Below are 17975 nucleotides of genomic sequence, written 5' to 3' on the forward strand. Positions count from 1 at the left end.
TTATGGAAGGCAGGTCCTGCTTGACGAACCTGATCTTCTTCTATGACAAAGTGACGCACTGGGTGGACGAGGGAAAGGCTGTGGATGTGGTCTACCTTGACTTCAGCAAGGCATTTGACACCATCTCCCACAGCATTCTCCTCAAGAAACTGGCTGCTCTTGGCTTGGACTGGCGCACGCTTCGTTGGGTTAGAAACTGGCTGGACAGCCGGGCCCAAAGAGTCGTGGTAAATGGAGTCAAGTCCAGTTGGAGGCCAGTCACTAGTGGCGTCCCCCAGGGCTCGGTGCTGGGGCCGGTCCTCTTTAACATCTTCATCAATGATCTGGACGAGGGCATTGAGTGCACCCTCAGTAAGTTTGCAGATGACACCAAGCTATGCGCATGTGTCGATCTGCTCGAGGGTAGGAAGGCTCTGCAGGAGGATCTGGATAGGCTGCACCGATGGGCTGAGGTCAACTGTATGAAGTTCAACAAGGCCAAGTGCCGGGTCCTGCACCTGGGGTGCAATAACCCCAAGCAGAGCTACAGGCTGGGAGAGGAATGGTTGGAGAGCTGCCAGGCAGAGAAGGACCTGGGAGTGATGGTGGACAGTCGGCTGAATATGAGCCAGCAGTGTGCTCAGGTGGCCAAGAAGGCCAACGGCATCCTGGCTTGTATCAGAAACACTGTGACCAGCAGGGCTAGGGAGGTGATCGTCCCCCTGTACTCGGCTCTGGTGAGGCCGCACCTCGAGTACTGTGTTCAGTTTTGGGCCCCTCGCTACAAGAAGGACATGGAGGTGCTTGAGCGGGTCCAAAGAAGGGCGACGAAGCTGGTGAGGGGCCTGGAGAACAAGTCCTACGAGGAGCGGCTGAGGGAGCTGGGCTTGTTCAGCCTGGAGAAGAGGAGGCTCAGGGGCGACCTTATCACTCTCTACAGATACCTTAAAGGAGGCTGTAGCGAGGTGGGGGTTGGCCTGTTCTCCCACGTGCCTGGTGACAGGACGAGGGGGAATGGGCTTAAGTTGCGCCAGGGGAGTTTTAGGTTAGATGTTAGGAAGAATTTCTTTACTGAAAGGGTTGTTAGGCACTGGAACGGGCTGCCCAGGGAGGTGGTGGAGTCACCATCCCTGGAAGTCTTTAAAAGACGTTTAGATGTAGAGCTTAGGGATATGGTTTAGTGGGGACTGTTAGCGTTAGGTCAGAGGTTGGACTCGATGATCTTGAGGTCTCTTCCAACCTAGAAATTCTGTGATTCTGTGAAAGTTGCTCATTGCATTGCAGTATGGCCAGCAGCACCCAAAGCTAGGGAACCACTGAGACACCCTCTAAGCTCCCATAAGCCTGGCTGTGTGCAAGCCCAACACCTGCCCGCACAGGAAAAAAAAAAAATAAAATAAAAAAAAAAAAGAAGAAAGAAAGAAAAAGCAAAATAAAAATAGCCCCAAATCCACACTCCTGGATTTGTGGATTCCTGGGAGAGGAATGAAGGGGAACCTGCCTCATCCCACCAGCAACAGGTGGCCAATCTGTCCCTGTCCCTGTCCCTGTCCCTGTCCCTGTCCCTGTCCCCTGTCCCCTGTCCTCTTGTCCCAGTCCCCTTCCCTCTTCCCCTCCCTGCCCCAGCCCTGTCCCTGCCCCTCCCTCCCCCTCAGCCACAAGCCCCGCCCCTCTCCTCACGCGCGCCAACCCCCAGCCAATCCGCGCCTCCCCTCTCCCACCTCCCCGCCCCCTCAGCCCAATGCCTCCTGGGAGCTGTAGTTCCCCGTGGGGGCGGGGGCGGAACTACAACTCCCACCGCCGCCGGCCGGCTGAGGGAGGCTGAGGGGAGGCGGCGCCATTTTGCGAGCGAGGCCCCGGCCCCGCCGCCCTCCGCAGCGCCGGCCGGGGGCGCGCTGCTTTGTGAGGCGGCGGAGGACGGCCCCGAGGTTGGTCTCCTCACCCGCATGCGGCCGGGGCGGCGAGAGGGGGTCGGGGAGGCCGAGGAGGAGCCGGGGGCTCCGCCTGAGGGAGGTGTGGGGTCGGGGAGGGAGCGGCTGAGGCGCGGCCCCCCCCCCCCACCTCACCCGCAGGCAGCCGGGGGCTGAGGGCCGTGCCCTCGTCTGTAAGGTGTGCTGCGTGTGCCCTGCCTCTTCACATCGGGGAATTTATTGGAGTTTAGGGCTTGTCGTGTGACTTTGGGGGGTTTGGCAGGTTGAATCCCGTGTGCGTCCTGTGTTTAACGCCTCCAAACGTTTTCTTACAGAATTCTGACAGATCTGCGTGTCCAGTCTGCATCCCCTTCAAAGGGCAAGGCCACCACGTAGGTTGGGCTCGCTACCTGCCTGCTCAGCCTGTACTGCCCTCCCTGAGTGTGCAGGTGGAAATGTGTTCACATGCAATGCCTTTGGCCCAAGGGGTAGGCAAAGCGAGTCAAGGTTAGCCAGAAAAGGGTATATTCCTTGGGCGGTGTGGTCACAGAGCTCTATCCTCCATCATTAGAGAAATTCTCACGCAGACGTGGTCCCTTTTTTCATTCCATACCAAAATACATGCTCTGCTTAAGCCCCATCCCAGAAGAGAGAGAAGGTTAAAAACTAATAAAGCAACATTTTTTTTCCACCCATGTTTTCGAGTGGAGGTAAGGTAGCATTTTGGGGAGATGGAGAATAGAGATGTAAGTCATACTTTCTCCTTAGCAGAAAGGAAAAACTGAGAAGCAGTAAAACGGTTCCTATCTATTGAGAGGAGGTGAGACCATGGAACCCAGAGCATTGTTATGCCAACTCCAAGCAAGAAGGATAGTTGTGTGGCCTCATTTCTCCCCATTCTGACATTAGCACTCTCTTCTGATTAATAAAGTTAAATATAAACCATACAATCTTCACTTAGACGTTTGGGAACTGAAGACGGCATTTTTTTTTTCTTTTGTTTATACAGTTGTTGAGAAAGTGTCCAGATTAACACCTTTTCCTTCAAATTTTGCAAGTGAACATGAGGTGATAAGTGTTACTTACAAATCTTCGCGTGATACTACCTGCGGGTCCCTTTCAGGCAAAGGAGAAAAACTTTGTTTCTTGTCCAGAATAAGGAACATGCAACATTATATTAATATTCACTCCTAGAAAGCTGAAATGTTTCAAGGTTCACACTAGTAGAACAAACCCTCTGGTAGGAGATGTACTTACTTTTTTATTTAATATTGCCTTTTTTTATTATTTTTTTTAAATGAAAGGTTTGCTGAATAAGCTACTTAGTCACTGTATTATAAATTAAGTGCTGTTGCTTTTTATTGCATTCTGTCTAGAACTTCAGAGTGCAAAGGAAAATGTAAATACACCTATTAGGGAGACAGAGAATGGATGAGGCAATGGCATGACTGGGTGTCACGCTGGTCAGCACTGTTTTGCTGTATGTTTTTAATTGTTCTCATCCCGTCTGTCCTTTTGGAGCTTACTGGCTCATTTTTATGTTGTAATCCATTTGGTGCATTGATTGCCGTTTCAGTTTATTTTTACAAACACGCAACCTAACAAAGGTCTTTAGTTGTTCCAAAAACAGAAACATAATAACAGTTTGCGGATTTAATTTTAAGTCTTTATTTAACTAGCACCAAATTATAAATGCCATCCAGCATCTGTTTGATTGGTGTTAAATGGAATAGCTGACTCCAGTTCCCATCACAGAAAAATAATCCTTGTGACTGAAGCATTTGCTTTTTCGTTGGCTGTTTTAGTGGTGATGTGAGGCTTCAGCATGCACTGGAGTTTGGCACATGTTTGTCCTATAATACAGATTTATGACACTTTCCAGATTCACATAGGTCAGTGGAGGACAGATGTTGTTGATCTGACTTTTTTTGCCCCCAAATATTAAATTCACATAAAAAGCATGATTTGTAAATTAAGTTTAAGTAAGTATGAAGTTTGACTTCTGGACTGATACAGCTCTAACCTGTTTCTCAGGTAAAGATGTTCGGTAGTGTGGGTTTTTTGTTTAAATAAGCCTTCCAGTAGCTACTCTGCTTTTTTTTCTTGTTCAGTATGTTTCAGTTGTGATGGTGGAAAGTCTGAAGATGATGTACATCATAGGCCCGAATAACTTTGCTCTTATACTTTACTTTGAAATTGTTGGTGCTAATAAGCATTCATAAGTATTCATAAGTGCTAATAAGTATTCATTTCTTTCAAAGATGCTTCATGCTGAAAGTAGAGTAAGGCTCTTGGAGTGTCAGGATGAAATCCCGATTGAACCATGTTCAAAAAAAATGAAGTCAACAGAAGGGGCTTATGAGAAACTCTCAGGGGATGACAACCAGTGCAGTCAGGATGAAGTGGACCCTGACAGAACATCTAATGATTTGACACCAGTGAATGTCTCAGAAAGCCAGGGGGAACATGAACTGCAAAAGGAAGAGGAAATACCCATGGGTGTCTTGGGAACACCGAACAAAGTGCTTCCTGAAAATAATCTAGGGTTTAGTCGACCTCTTGATTCAGAGATGGTAGAGAATATAAATCCTCCATTAATAAACAACGCTGAAGTTGAAGAAGAGAAAGATCCTCTTACGTCCAGTAATGTCGAAGAAGATAATAAAAATAGCTGTAAAACATTCTCACTAAATAGAAGTGAATGGGATGATGAGTTTATTACAAGCAAAGAATTTATTGGACCGATTTACAAGCCGGCTGAAAGTAACAAACAGGACAAATCTGGAAGTTGTGGCGAATCTAGAAGCGATGTGGGAGATCAGGGTGAACTGCATGAAAACAGAGATAACAGAAAGGAGGCAACGGTGATGGAAACTGTTTCTTCTGCTGTACCAGAAATGGATGATGAACTGAACCAGTTCTACAAGGAAATTCACCAGCTGGAAAGTGAAAATTTAAACACATTTCAGGAGAACGAAATTGAAACCTCTCAGGAGCAACATTCTGCATATAACTGTAGTCAGACATCACAAGAGGAACATCAGCGTTCATCTCTGGGCAGCCCACGACCGTTTAATGAGAACGGGCATTGTTTCTCTGGAGAAGAGCAAAGTCAGAAAACAAGCAGTGAGCAGCAGTTTGTCACAGAAACAAGCGGCTGGAAACCTGAAAATGCCTTTAATGGACAAATAGATTCTGAGTATTGGAACAACTCCGTGCCTGAATTCAGACCTGCCTGGCAGTCAACTGAGTCTTTCATAGTACCTCAGGGGCTTCCTCCTCCTAGACTGAGCCATCAGTCGCCTTTTCAGATACTGAATTCCCCACTACAAAAAACAAATGCTTTCCCTTCTCAGCGGGATGACTTTTCTTATGAAAATTACTGTGGTTACCGTGGAAATAATGATACCAACTGTCATAGTCCATTGCCTGATCCAAGTGCCAGCTATATTGGTCATACTGATATCTGTAGTGCTCAGGTCTTCAGGAATGGAAATAATGAGCAGAATGGTTTCTGTGAAACCAGAGAAGAGTGTTGGAAAGATCCAAAAATGTACAGTACTGAAGGAATGCACAGATTTCCTTCCTTGCAGTTCCCTGAGGAACGATTTGGTTGTGCACAGAAAGTGCTCCTGATCTTAAGAGGCCTGCCTGGTTCAGGGAAATCAACACTTTCTCGGTAAGTAAAGACTTAAAGCTTGGGAACCTTATTCAAAATAAAAATTTTAAAGAATTTTTTTAAAAGTTGATCAGCAGGCACTTGGCAAACCTTGGTATTTGTTAAGTAGGCTATTAAAATGCAGTCATTTTTACTATGTGAGGACATAACAGCAAACATTAGAATCATATGCTTTGGGGCTTGTTTTCATTAGTAAGAGTTATGATGAACAGAAGCTGTTTTATGTTAATTTTAAAATGTTCTTTGTATCTTGTTCTGAAACTCTCAGGTGGACTGGCAATGTTACGGTCTGCCTCTTTTCGTATTCTCAAATTCCTTCATTTAAAAAAAATGGTCATCTTCAAAGACCAGTAGAAGAATTTTGCTGCTCAGAAAACATGCAATTTGTGTGCTGCTCGTTGTGTTTTCAGTGTCTTGATGAAATTGTGCATAATCCCAACCATTTTTTCATACTAACATCTGTCAAATTTATTTGAATGCACACAAGAAAAGTGTCGTTTTGCCTTATTAATATACTCGTTGAAGTCTCTGACAGGGTTAAAGTAGGTACAAACTCCAGCGTGGATTTTCACTATTTTTTTGCCTAGCATAAAAAGCACATAGGTTGGCACAGAATGCAGGCACTATCTGTGGTAAATGAAAACAGGTTTCTCTTGCATACAAGAAGTTACAATAGCAGTACTTACTGATGGAGCTTCATGAAGAAACTATCCAATATGAATGGGATGTCTTTTGTGGTTATGTTCTGTTGTACGCTGGCAGTCCAAAACCACAGAAAATTTAAACAAACAACAACAAAAAAATCAGCTTGAAACAATACTGCTTCATTCATTGCAGAAATTTGATGTTATTAAATATGATACTATTTAATATTAATGTTTTTCATATTTTCTGTGCTGAATGGCCTTTGAATCTTTCTCTAAGTATGTTACTCATATTATCTGAAAGATCCTACATACCTAAGTGGTTTTTTTGTGTGTATGAATGTATTTCTGCTTTTTCGTCTCTTTGTAAGACAAATTACAAATTTCATTTAGCAGATGGGAAGGTGGGCACTGTGAGATCAAGGTCAACCATAGTCACGGAATTTGGGTGCAGAATTTGAACTGTGCAGGACTTGTTTTTCAGTGTATTCAACTACGTGCAATTTCATGTGTTCAAAGCTGGCTTTCAATTGTTAATTCCCATGAAATCATGTCCCAGGGTCTCAGGTACTGTGGGGTAGGCTGAAGGGAGCAAGGAGAAAAAATCATGGAGTAGCATCATGGAGTTCTGTAAGTGCAGGCTAGGATAGCAAATACAGCCCTGTGGACTCATTATTACCCACAGGTATCTTGGCAGTCTTGGCATCTTTAGCACCTTCAGACAAACCTCTACTGCTTGTGCTAGCAAAATGACTATTGGAAAAACAGAAAATTGACATCATGTCTATGGGTCAGTACTAGAAGGGAATGAGTTGCATGTTGTAAGTGGGTTTCCCAAGTGTATAATGACAGCAGAGCAGTCATGACACCCAGGAATTTTGAATTCCAGTCTTTTTTTTTTTTTCTCCAAACTGTGAGTTTGTAACTCACAGTGTATAGGCATGCATTTACTGCTGTTCCCAAACTCAACACGTCTGTCCTTAATCTTCTAATGAAGTCTATGTTTAGCCCTGACTCTGTCATCCCACCTGCTTGGAATTACAGGCACGTTTCTTGGCAGGGACTTCTGGAGGTCACCTAGCCCATCCTTCTGCTTAGAACAAAACTGTTGCCATCACTGGATCAGAACAACTGTTTTTCTAGCCTGACTTTGAAAACTTGCAGGTATGGAGTCCAGTCTCTCAAAACTTTTCTGGTGTTCATAGGTCATATCCCCTTAGCCATCTTGGTAGCCATCTGCTCAACCCTTTCGTATATTTCAGTGTGACTTTTGAAGTAGGAAGCCTCAAACTGGAAACAGTATTTCAGAAATGACTGCACAAGAAACAGATAGAGAGGGGATGGTAGCTTCCCTTGAGCCACTTTTTCCATTGGCTGCTTTTTTCCCTAATACAGCCCAGCATATGGTTTGCCCCTCTTTTGAGGAGAGTACGTTCTTGGTTCATCTTCGGTTTGATATCTACTGTAATCCTTAGGTCTTTTCAGTAGGGCTGCTCAAGGAGTTGCTTTCCATCCTGTACTGATGCAAAGATTTCTTTTGTACCAGATGCACCATCTGGTACAAAACTTGGCGCTTCTCCTTGTCGAGCTTCATGATGTTTCACTTCACCCAGTGTTCAAATTTTTCTGTGGCTAGAAGCCCTAATGCTCTGTAGGTGTGGCCTGCCTACCAGTTTGGTGTCATCTGCAAGTGCTCTGCTTCATCATCCAGATTAATGGTGAAGATGATGATGAACTGGGTTCCACCATCAGCCCGTGGTGTACTCTGCACGTACTCACTGGAAGCGTCAGAAGCCTTAATGCTTTCATACAACGTTACAGTCATTGCCCAGTCCTCATCCACAAAGCTCCATCAGAGTGCAGTCTGGTCTGGCCAATAAAGCAAGATTTGCTTGTTGTAAACCCTCCTTGACTCTTCCCGACTCCCTTGATTTCCTTCACGAGTTTGGAAGTGGATTCCAATAGGGTGTACTCCCTGTTTCTACCAGAAGCTGAAGTTAGGTGAGGTTGAGCAGCTTGTAGTGCCTTTGTTCCCTCTCTTTATTTCCCTTCCGTAGGGGCATAGCATTAGCCTTTTCCTGGTCATTAGGGATTTCCCCTGATCTCCTTGATTTATTGCATACGTTCACCTGACCTAGACATCCCAGCCTCCTGAGACTCATTCCAGTTCCCATCTGTTTATCCATCTACTTTCCAGGTTTGTTTTCCTGCTCTTACCCAACTGTAGCTTTTGGTCTGTGCCTAGCAGCTTTGCTTTGGCCCTAAAATTCCAAGTGGATTTCTCAGCTCCTTCTTTTTCCTCCCCTTTCTCCCTAGGTTCATTTTATTTTCCCAGTTTCAGCTGGTGGTATTGTCTCACGCCCAGCATAATTGTACCATTTCCTTTCTCACACTTCACTCTTTTGCCTTGTCCCTGTTTCCTAGCCCTGCTGCCAGTTGCAAGCTGTTTGTTCCAGCTTGTACCACTCTGCTGCCCACATCCTTCCTATTTTAGGCCAGTCTTCTTCCTTCTCTTGCCATGCTTAAGGTTGTGCTGGGAGAAATGCAATTTACAAGAAAACAAGCACCTGTACTTTGCCAGGTACCACTTCCTCAATCCAAAACATCTCAGAGAAAACCTTGGAATAATGCCATGTGATAAAAACGCTGTTTTTCTTCCTTCGTTTTGGAAGTGATTGACAACTTAGAAATTTCCTAAACCAATTTGACCAGATAGACGCCCAGCAATGGCATCTTCAGCCCAAGTAACAAAAGTCTGCTGAAATTTTAAGTAGATGATAATGTGGTTTTATGATGTTAATGCTATTGGGAAAAGTTACAAAATACAAATTTTGAATTTTTAGGATATTTTGCATCTAAAATTGGCAACAATTTCAGTTCCCATTCCTCCATAAAAATACCTCACAGTGAATTTGAAAAAAAGTTTAATGAAGTTGAAAGAACAAGTATTCACGTCATTTCAAGAACACTTGAAATTAAATCTCTTTCTAGGTATATAAGCAAGTAGTCAGCTTTTTCTGGGGCTGTTCTTCCAGAGAGAGGAACCCATGGATCTCTGGAATGGGAAAATTGGAAGAATATTTAAAGCTGCACATAGAAACACTTGGGTGCTATTGTTTCTAATTATGCAGTTCTTTAAAAACATGGCTTGTAACAGTGTTTAAAGCATCATTTATATAATTTAGTGCTACTACAGATTTTAAAGTATTTAGTTACAGTCTAGTTCATTCTGTATGATGTTAGCTATCTTAAATAGATAAATTATTAGATTCTAAGATTATTCTTGATTATAAAATCATCTTTGAAAGCAGACTGGCTAGAATGCAGCTTGGGGAACTGTTTAAAGAATTGAAATTAAAGCAGGGTTTGTGCATGTGTGTGCATGCTGGAAAAAATACGTATTAGTTTGCTGATTAGTTCAAACGAGCACTTTGATTTCCAGATGAGTTTGGTGTGCAGAGCTAATACCTCCTGTTAGATCAACCAGCATGTCTAGGAAAAGTAAGTGAGCTGCTTTAATTTTGTTGATGTCACTGCCCCACTGTGTTCAAAGGTGAATGTTCAATTGCAGGGAATGGATAGGAGGGAAAGGCAGGTTTACAGCACTTGGGTAATACTGCTGCTCATTTCGGGCATGTGCATGTATCAATGCTGAGCAATCTGTAATTTGACTTTCCTGTTAGAAATGTATTTATCTTCCTTGGTTTTCCTTCTCCGTTTTGCAGAATTGGGATGATCTCTTTGTAGTGTTAGGTAGTAATGATTTTCTCTGCGCAGATGTGCTCCATGTTGCTTCTGTTTGAGTTCATGAGCCTAGAATAAATTTTATTTCCAAGTCTTACAAGTTACAATTGTGTAAATTATTCCATGTGAAGTTGTCAAGTGTGTTTGTGTTTAAAATTTTACTAAATTTTACTGAAAGGGTAAGGATTTCATTCCTCTGGCCTCTCTGGTAGTCAGTCTGCCTTCCCAGTTACTTGGCTTCAGGCTTATTCTTGCAAATGTAGTTTAGTGTATTAAGTCTGTTACATTGGTTCCATAGGTTCATAAATTGCTTTGTATCCTGAGCTTTGAGGAATAATAACAACATATTTTAGGATTAAACTTTGATGGATTTGCAAGATTCCCAAACCACAGTCACAGTGTTTCTTTATTGAAGTTTGGAAAATACAAGAGAGGAATCTAAGTGAATTATTCTACACAACACTGAGCAGTTCCTAGAAATACAAAGATGAACACCCCATTAGTCGCTGTGCCTTGACTCACCAGTTCGCATATATCCCTACAGAAAGCAGACAGTCAGGCTCCTGGGAGCTGCAGGGGTGTGCCTGCGGGTACCCAGCCAGCAGACAAACCGGGTCACAGCTCTGTGTTATCTCTGTGGTTAGGTGGTGGGGTTTAACCCGACTGGCAGCTACACACCACACAGCTGTTCGCTCACCCTCTCCTCTCCCTCTCTGGGATGGGGGAGAGAATCAGAAAGAAATGAAAGTCGTTGGGTTGAGATAGAGACAGTTTATTAGCACAGGAAAGAAAATACTACTACTAATAATGTGTATGAAACAGGTGATGCACAATGCAGGTGCTTACCACCCACCGACCGATGCCCAGCCTATCCCCGAGCAGCCCAGCCACCCCATACTAATTGTTCAGCATGACGCCATATGGGATGGAATCCTCCTTGGGCCAGTTGGGGTGCAGCTGTCCAGGGTCTGTCCCCTCCCAGCTCCTGCTGCACCCCCAGCCTGCCCGCTGGCAGGACAGAGCAAGAAGCTGGGAAGTCCTTGGCTTGGTGTAAGCACTGCTCTGCAACAACTAAAACATCAGCATGGTATCAGCACTCTTCTCATCCTACATCCCAAACATAGCACCACACCACCTACTAGGAGGAAAATAACTCCATCCTAGCCAAAACATTAGGGCACGTGGTCCTTACTCTGTGCATCTGCATTCAGCACCCAAGAAGTGAGTGGGGAAGGTGGATCCAGTTGTTTCCAGTATCTGCTTAAAAAAAATCCTTCTGTACTCTCCTAAAGCAGTGTAATATATATCCTACTAAAAGGCAAAGACTCTAACAGAAATATTGAACAATCCCAACAAAGTGGCTGTACTTCTGGTGTATCACGCTCTGCTTTCTGAAACAGCACTGCTCTTTATTCTGAGCAAAACTTATGCTCTGGAAAAGGGAAAAAGCAAAAAGGAAAAAAAAAAAAAAGAAAAGCAACAGCTTGTGTGTTTCTTTGATCATGTTACTTGACAGTTCTGTTATTCATGGCTTCTTCTGCTCCCCAGTAATTTTGTTGTTACAAATCTGTGTTTTAAAAGCAAAAATAGTCATCAACTTAATTGCAGGACAGTAATTATGTAGGAATTTAATTAATATACAGTACAGTGTTTTGTTGGTTATTTTTTGTTAAGTAAAACTGGATTATTTTTTTTTCCTTTTGAGTTTTTAATGAAGATCCGTAGCTCTGTAACTGATGTAATGTTAGGCCATCCACGGGCTTTAAACTGTGATCTCTAACAGGTCTACTGTTGCTATGTTTTGCCACGTAGACATCTCAAATCCTTGTGAAATTAAACTTAAGTAGCTCTTCCTGCAGCTATTCATGGGAAAGCTTGGTGACTTAGAACTAACATCCATTTATTCCCCCAGGTTATTTGGGATCTGGCCAGTTCTCTTCCCTCCCTGGCACCTCTGCAGCAGCACATCACGCATATTGCTAATACTGTTCATTTTTTATAGCCCTTGGATACGTTGCCTGTTTCCCAGTCTGAGTAGCTGCCTAAATTTCCATAGAGCAGCGGAACCTGAATGTTTCAGTACACTGGAAGTGCTCTGGGGCACTGAGTGCCTGGTGGCTGTTTACAAATTTAAACGGAGTACAGGATATAAAAACAGTCAAGGAGATCAGGCTGTGGATGTGTAGATCTGACTTTAAACAGAACTGTGCTGTTGTCTCCTTTGTAAAAAGTTTTCCTTGATATGAAATAACCTTATCTTAATTTTTTTGTCATCTATTATTGAAACTACAGTTCTGCGAGACGTGCTAACCCATGGAGCTGCTGCTCTGCCCGGGGTGGGCTGCACTGATCTTGAACCACTTCTCTTGTGTCATCTTTTTGGCTTTTTCCTTGAACAGGCTCAGCTGCTAAAGTTTCAGAAAAGCAACATAAGAAAAAAAAATGAGAAAAGGTCACTTTGTTCTGGGTATAGTGAATGCTGGTGGCTTGTAGATGCAGTGAGTGCCAGGTTTCTCTGTTGATGACAAGGTGGATGTGAGTCAGCTTGTGTGGCCAGATTTGGGGGATAACACATAGAGCTGGAATAGAAGAGTGTAAGATACTGCAGGAATACACATGCTCTTCCCTAATCCTGACTTTCATTAGTGGGACAATGCTGAAAGCTTATTATGATCTTATACTTTTCCCTGAGAGTAGGAAAATTGCTGTAAACATGAGTAATTTGCTTTTGCTGTTCCTGTTCAACGCATATTTTATCTGCAAGGACAGAGCTGCATGGACAGATGAGCGGAGGGTGGATTTAAGAGGAAGAAGGATTTAAGCATCTGCTTCATTTCTCAGCTGTCTCCAGATTCCATGATCAGATTGGTTCCTAGAGATAATTCCAGATGAGAATTGATATGGAAAATGTTAATAAATGCAATAAATGACCATGAGGTGCTAACAACCTGTTGCAATAGAACTGTAAAGTAGGTGGCTACAAACTTCTTTTAAAGATGGTGAGGAAAAAACAAAGACAGAAACAGTTGAGAGGGGGAAAAATGTACTTTAAATTGAAATTTGTATTGGAATTGTTGGAAATACTCATAGCTATACTTTTATAAACCAGTTTGTCATTTGCAAGAGGCTCAGAACCAGGGCACAGATAAATATATATTTAGCTATGTTGTTTGTGTGCATGTTTTCTGTCTGAAAAATGAAAGTTCTAACATTTTTGCATTTACCTTTGTTCAACAGTATTCTGCTTGGTGAAAGCTGTGATGGCATTGTACTCAGCACCGATGATTATTTTCGTCAACAAGATGGATACCTGTATAATGTCGTTCAGCTTGGTGATGCCCATGACTGGAACCAGAAGAGAGGTTTGAATGCATTCAAGAAATTCTATTAAAATATGTTTGTATTTAGAGGATAAAAATATAGCACCACATGCATGGGTTAATGGTCTGAATGAGAAGGAGCATATATTAAAAAAAAAAAAAAAGTGTAAATATATATATATATATGTATAAGTATAGGAGCATATGTATTTTAAGTTTTTGTTATGTTTTAATTAGTATATATGTATATTTACATTAGATTTTGAAATGATGAAAGGTTCAGAGTTAAAAGGACAAAATCTCTTTTTTCTGTGCTATGACCTGCTGTGAACACAGTTTAATCTCTTTGCTGCAGTGTCTCAGCCAGCAGCTTCTTTCCCACCATAAGAGGAATCCTTCTTTGCATCAAAAGATATGGAGATCCAAGAAAAAAAATCTGCAGGATAGGAGTTAAGAATGTTCTTCCCTTTTCTTCCATCCTCACCCTAATAAAAAAGAATTACGATATGCTGGGGAAAGTTTATGAATGAACAGTGCAGGAATTTTGTAGAGCAATTATTGGAACTGTAAAAATTCTAAGAAACACTTTCGATGTTGGAGTGCCACAATAATAAATATTTCAAATGAAGTTGCCAGTAGAAGTCAGAGGAGCAAAAGAGCTGCAAACAGCAGTTTCCAGACGAGATGTCTCAGTATGTCACAAATGCAAGACCACCAAACAGTTCTCACTTGGTAGTGGCTTCTGGCTGCTTCTGGCTAGACCTTAAGATCTGTCCAATTCTGTATCATTTAGTTGTGCAGTGCTTTTGATAACCAGAATACTACATCATTCAGTGATTTTGATAACTAGAACAAGAACAGCTGTGCCCTGTTGCACAGAACACCTCTGTTGCAGAACATTTGCCAGAATAGGTCTGGGCTGAGGCTGTGATCACGTCTTCCCTCCTGTTTGGTCTAGGTAGAAGTCTTTGTCGAAGTACTTCAAAATCCTGTGCTTTCATTTCTTTGTGGATCTTTGCAATACATGAAAGTTTGTAGGGTCAGCTATACAAATATTAGGAAATGTTAGAATTAATTTGCCATTGTGACTTTAAATGTGAAATCAGTGCCACTCTTAAGGGGTTTTAGGCCCTTAAAGTTCACTTTTCTGTATTTGTTCAGTGTCTCTTACTGTAGTTTATCCTTTACTCTTTTACTGGTAACCTATGGCTACCTTTAACATGTTTGTAATGTTCTTGACGGGTCCAGTTGGGTTTTAACTGCCTTTTTTTTTTTGATGGTGACTAGTTAGTTACCTTTGTTTTTTTTCCCTTTTAAACAAAACTTTATCTAAGGAGTTACATCAGCATACTGTGCACACTAGTACTAAGATCAAGAGTTGAAACAAGAGAGGAGAATAATGTAAGGGAGTTGTAGCTGTAATTCAATCTTTCTTTGAAAGCTTTTGTAAATTATGGCCCCTTTATCTTCATTACCAAATTGGCTGTTTTCTTGCTGCCTTCGAATCTCTTCTGAATTGCTTCTTTCAGGATTTTTCCCTTGCTTCTGCCAGCCTGTCAGTCGTCTTTTCTAGATTCGTGTCCAAGTGTAGTAGTGGGCTTACGTGGCAAGGTTTTGGTAGCAGAGGGCCATAGGAGTGGCTTCTGTGAGAAGAATCCAGACGCTGCCCCGTGTTAGATAAGGGCCAGGCCAGTAAGTGTTGTTGTTTGTGCCTCTGTGAGAAAAGATTTAAGACGGGGAAAAAAACCTAGGGATCAGCAGCTGGGTGGAGAGAGAGCAGTGAGAAACAGCCTTGCAGGTGCCAAGGTCAGTGAAGAAGGGGGAGAGGTGCTCCAGGCAGGCAGCAGCAGTTCCCCTGCGACCTGTGGTGAGGACCGTGGTGGAGCAGGCTGTCCCCCTGCAGCCCATGGAGTACCACGGTGGAGCAGATCTCCACGCTGCAGCCCGTGGAGGAGCCCCTGGTGGAGCAGGTGGCCCTGCACTGACAGAAGCTGCAGCCTGTGGAGAGCCCCCGCAGGAGCAGGCCCCGGGCCGGAGCTGCAGCCCATGGAGAGGAGCCCACGCAGGAGCAGGTGACCTGGCAGGAGCTGCTGCCCGTGGGGGACCCAGGTTGGAGCAGTTTGCTCCTGGGGGATGGACCCCGTGGGACGGAGCCGTGTGGGAGCAGTGCTTGGAGAGCTGCTGCCTGTGAGCAGCCCCCGCAGGATCAGTTTGGGAATGGAACAGGGGCAGAGAGTGACCGAGAAGGAGCGGCAGAGAAGTGCTGACTGACCATAACCCCTATTCTGCGCTGCTCAGGGGGGAGGAGGTGGAAGAGGACTGATGAGGGGAAGGCATTTTTGGTTTCTTTCCTTTGTTTCTCACTTCTCTTGCTTGTTAGTAATCGGCAATAAATCTTACTATCTCCCTACTCTGAGTCTGTTTTGCACGATAATTGTTGAGCGATCTCCCCGTCCTTATCTCAACCCTTGAGCTCTTTGTGTTGTATTTTCTCCCCCTTTCTCTTTGAGGAGGGGGAGTGAGAGAGCAGCTGTGGTGGAACTCTGGCTGCCCACCCGAGTAACACCACCACACTGAGAAAGATCATTTGTGCAACGTTAATGAAACCAGAGCAATATATTCTTCAGTTTTTATGGCTTTCCCCACTGATTCTTAGTGCTCTGTTGTAACATGCTTTATATTTGCTTTTTCCCTCCTTTCCATCTACATAGTTACTTCCAAGACTTTTCTTCCTGTTACGTGGATTGATTTCAGCAAGAAAAATCTACAATAACTTTTTTTTTTTTTTCAACAATAATTCTACAATAACTTAGGGTTGGGTCTTTTTGTTTGGTTCATTGGTTTCCTTCAGATCTCTTCTTTATTCAGTGTACAAACTGAACACTATTTGCTGAATGGACATGTATTCAACAGATGTATTTTTTATAATCCTTAGTACTTGCTACAGATCTAGCTTTTCATTTAATATATACTGTTTTAACACTGTTTAATGAAACATAATTCTCCTGGAAACTTTTTTTTGTACAACAGTGATCTCAGTATTTTAAGCTTCAGGTATTTAATTTATTTCATTTAGTTCATTGTCTTAACTTCCTTGTGAGCACAGGTGGTTTTACATACTGATTTATTTTTTTTATTGGCAAGCTGAGATACAATTGTTAAAAATACCTTCCTGTTTTGGATGCCAGACTTTTCAATTTAGACATTCTCTTCAGGATATGTAGTAGTAATAGACCTTCATATATTCTGAATAAATTTTCACTGTATTAATATTCATATGAGTTCATATCACTTTTTAAAATTATATTTGTAACTTTTTAAGTTGGACAGCCAGAAAATGAAGCTCGTGTAAAGTAGTGGCCACTTGGTATGTTCAAGAACATTCACCAGAAGGTGATCCATCTTGTTTTTCAGTCGTCCTGATTTAGCAGGATGTGTGATGTCTTTGTATGAAGGCGACGTATGTCTTAGCATTTTGTTGGAGAAGAGCTGCAATACCTAACCACAGCTCCCCGTTATGAATGCACTGTGTGCCGTTGGTAAAGTTGGAACTTGGATATGGTTTTATGCTGAGGGTCTCAGCAGGCCCCATACTTTGAGCAGCTGTGTTGAGTGGCTTTGACTTTACACTTCTTGTTTACCCCTTTGTATCAGTTCACCACTACCTTGTTTCTATGTTCCTGCTTTCATTTTTCTTACCTTTTTGCTCCTACTAGTTTCCATTTCCATCTCTACCTTTCAGTACATTTAATCTTTTTCTTAGAGCAGTATGTTTCAGTCAGACTGTTGCAAAACAATTCTTGCGTTCACCGTTTTATTTGAGTTATATAATTGTTTATTTACATGCAGTAATTTGAATTACATAACTGCTTATTTACATGCACTGTTTTTCATTGCAGCACAGCAAGCAATGGAGCAGGGAAGATCTCCAGTTATAATAGACAACACTAATACTCAAGCCTGGGAGATGAAACCATATGTGGAAGTGGTAGGTTTTGTTGTGAAATCATACCATCTGTTACAGCCTCGCACATTTACCTTCACATGTGGTAAGCTGGTCTGCTTTGTGCGAGACCATTTTCCTTACTCAAGTTTCTGAAGAGAGACTGCTTATTGACACAATCAGTAACTGGTGTGGCAGTAGTCCAGAACAATTTTAGGACGGACTTGACCTAATCTACTTAGTGTGGAGTGAAACCTAAGACATGTTTGTGGGCAAGTGAAATTCAGTGTGCTAGTATTGTAGAGTTAACTACATCCATTTATTATACTGGTCTACAAACCTGTTTGTAGTCATTACTATTCATATTTTATATAATAATGATACTCATATGAACAATATTTTTTTTGCTTGCTGCAGGCTCTTGAAAAGGGATACAGAGTGGAGTTCCATGAGCCTGATACTTGGTGGAAGTTTGATCCTGAAGAATTAGAAAAGTAAGGGTTATATTACAGAAATCATTCTACTTCTGTGTATATAGAGACAGACAAACAGATTTGCCCATGTAAATATCTATCTATCTATCTGTCTATCTATCTATCTATAAAAGGGGTTTTTATTTTATCCAGTATCTGATTTATTCAAATGTGTAACTACTAGTATAAAATACATTTTTAAATCTGCATTTTGAGATGTACCTTCAAATAGAAGTGTTACGGATATCAAAAGAGTCTTGTTGGCCCAAAGTAGTCAATACTC

At 42.5% G+C, this 17975-nt stretch overlaps 1 protein-coding gene across 10 annotated transcripts in view; it reads left to right on the forward strand.

Annotated features, from left to right (window-relative positions):
* Positions 1-1740: 1740 nt before the first annotated feature.
* Positions 1741-17975, forward strand: part of N4BP2L2 (NEDD4 binding protein 2 like 2) — a 45955-nt gene continuing 29720 nt past the window's right edge. For 2 of the 10 annotated variants that reach the window (XM_038174685.2, XM_038174696.2), the window contains exons 1-6: positions 1743-1907; positions 2225-2377; positions 4151-5568; positions 13194-13318; positions 17176-17264; positions 17637-17713. In XM_038174685.2, coding sequence (XP_038030613.1) covers positions 2345-2377; positions 4151-5568; positions 13194-13318; positions 17176-17264; positions 17637-17713 — 1742 coding nt within the window. In that variant the 5' untranslated portion in view covers positions 1743-1907; positions 2225-2344. Of the gene's footprint in view, positions 1908-2224; positions 2397-4150; positions 5569-13193; positions 13319-13467; positions 15349-17175; positions 17265-17636; positions 17714-17975 lie in introns of those variants that run through there. The other 8 variants (XM_038174694.2, XM_038174688.2, XM_038174691.2 and 5 more) reach the window with 8 other exon arrangements.

This window comes from Anas platyrhynchos, chromosome 1, assembly GCF_047663525.1.
Source record: "Anas platyrhynchos isolate ZD024472 breed Pekin duck chromosome 1, IASCAAS_PekinDuck_T2T, whole genome shotgun sequence".
In the NCBI taxonomy this organism is placed as follows: domain Eukaryota; kingdom Metazoa; phylum Chordata; class Aves; order Anseriformes; family Anatidae; genus Anas; species Anas platyrhynchos.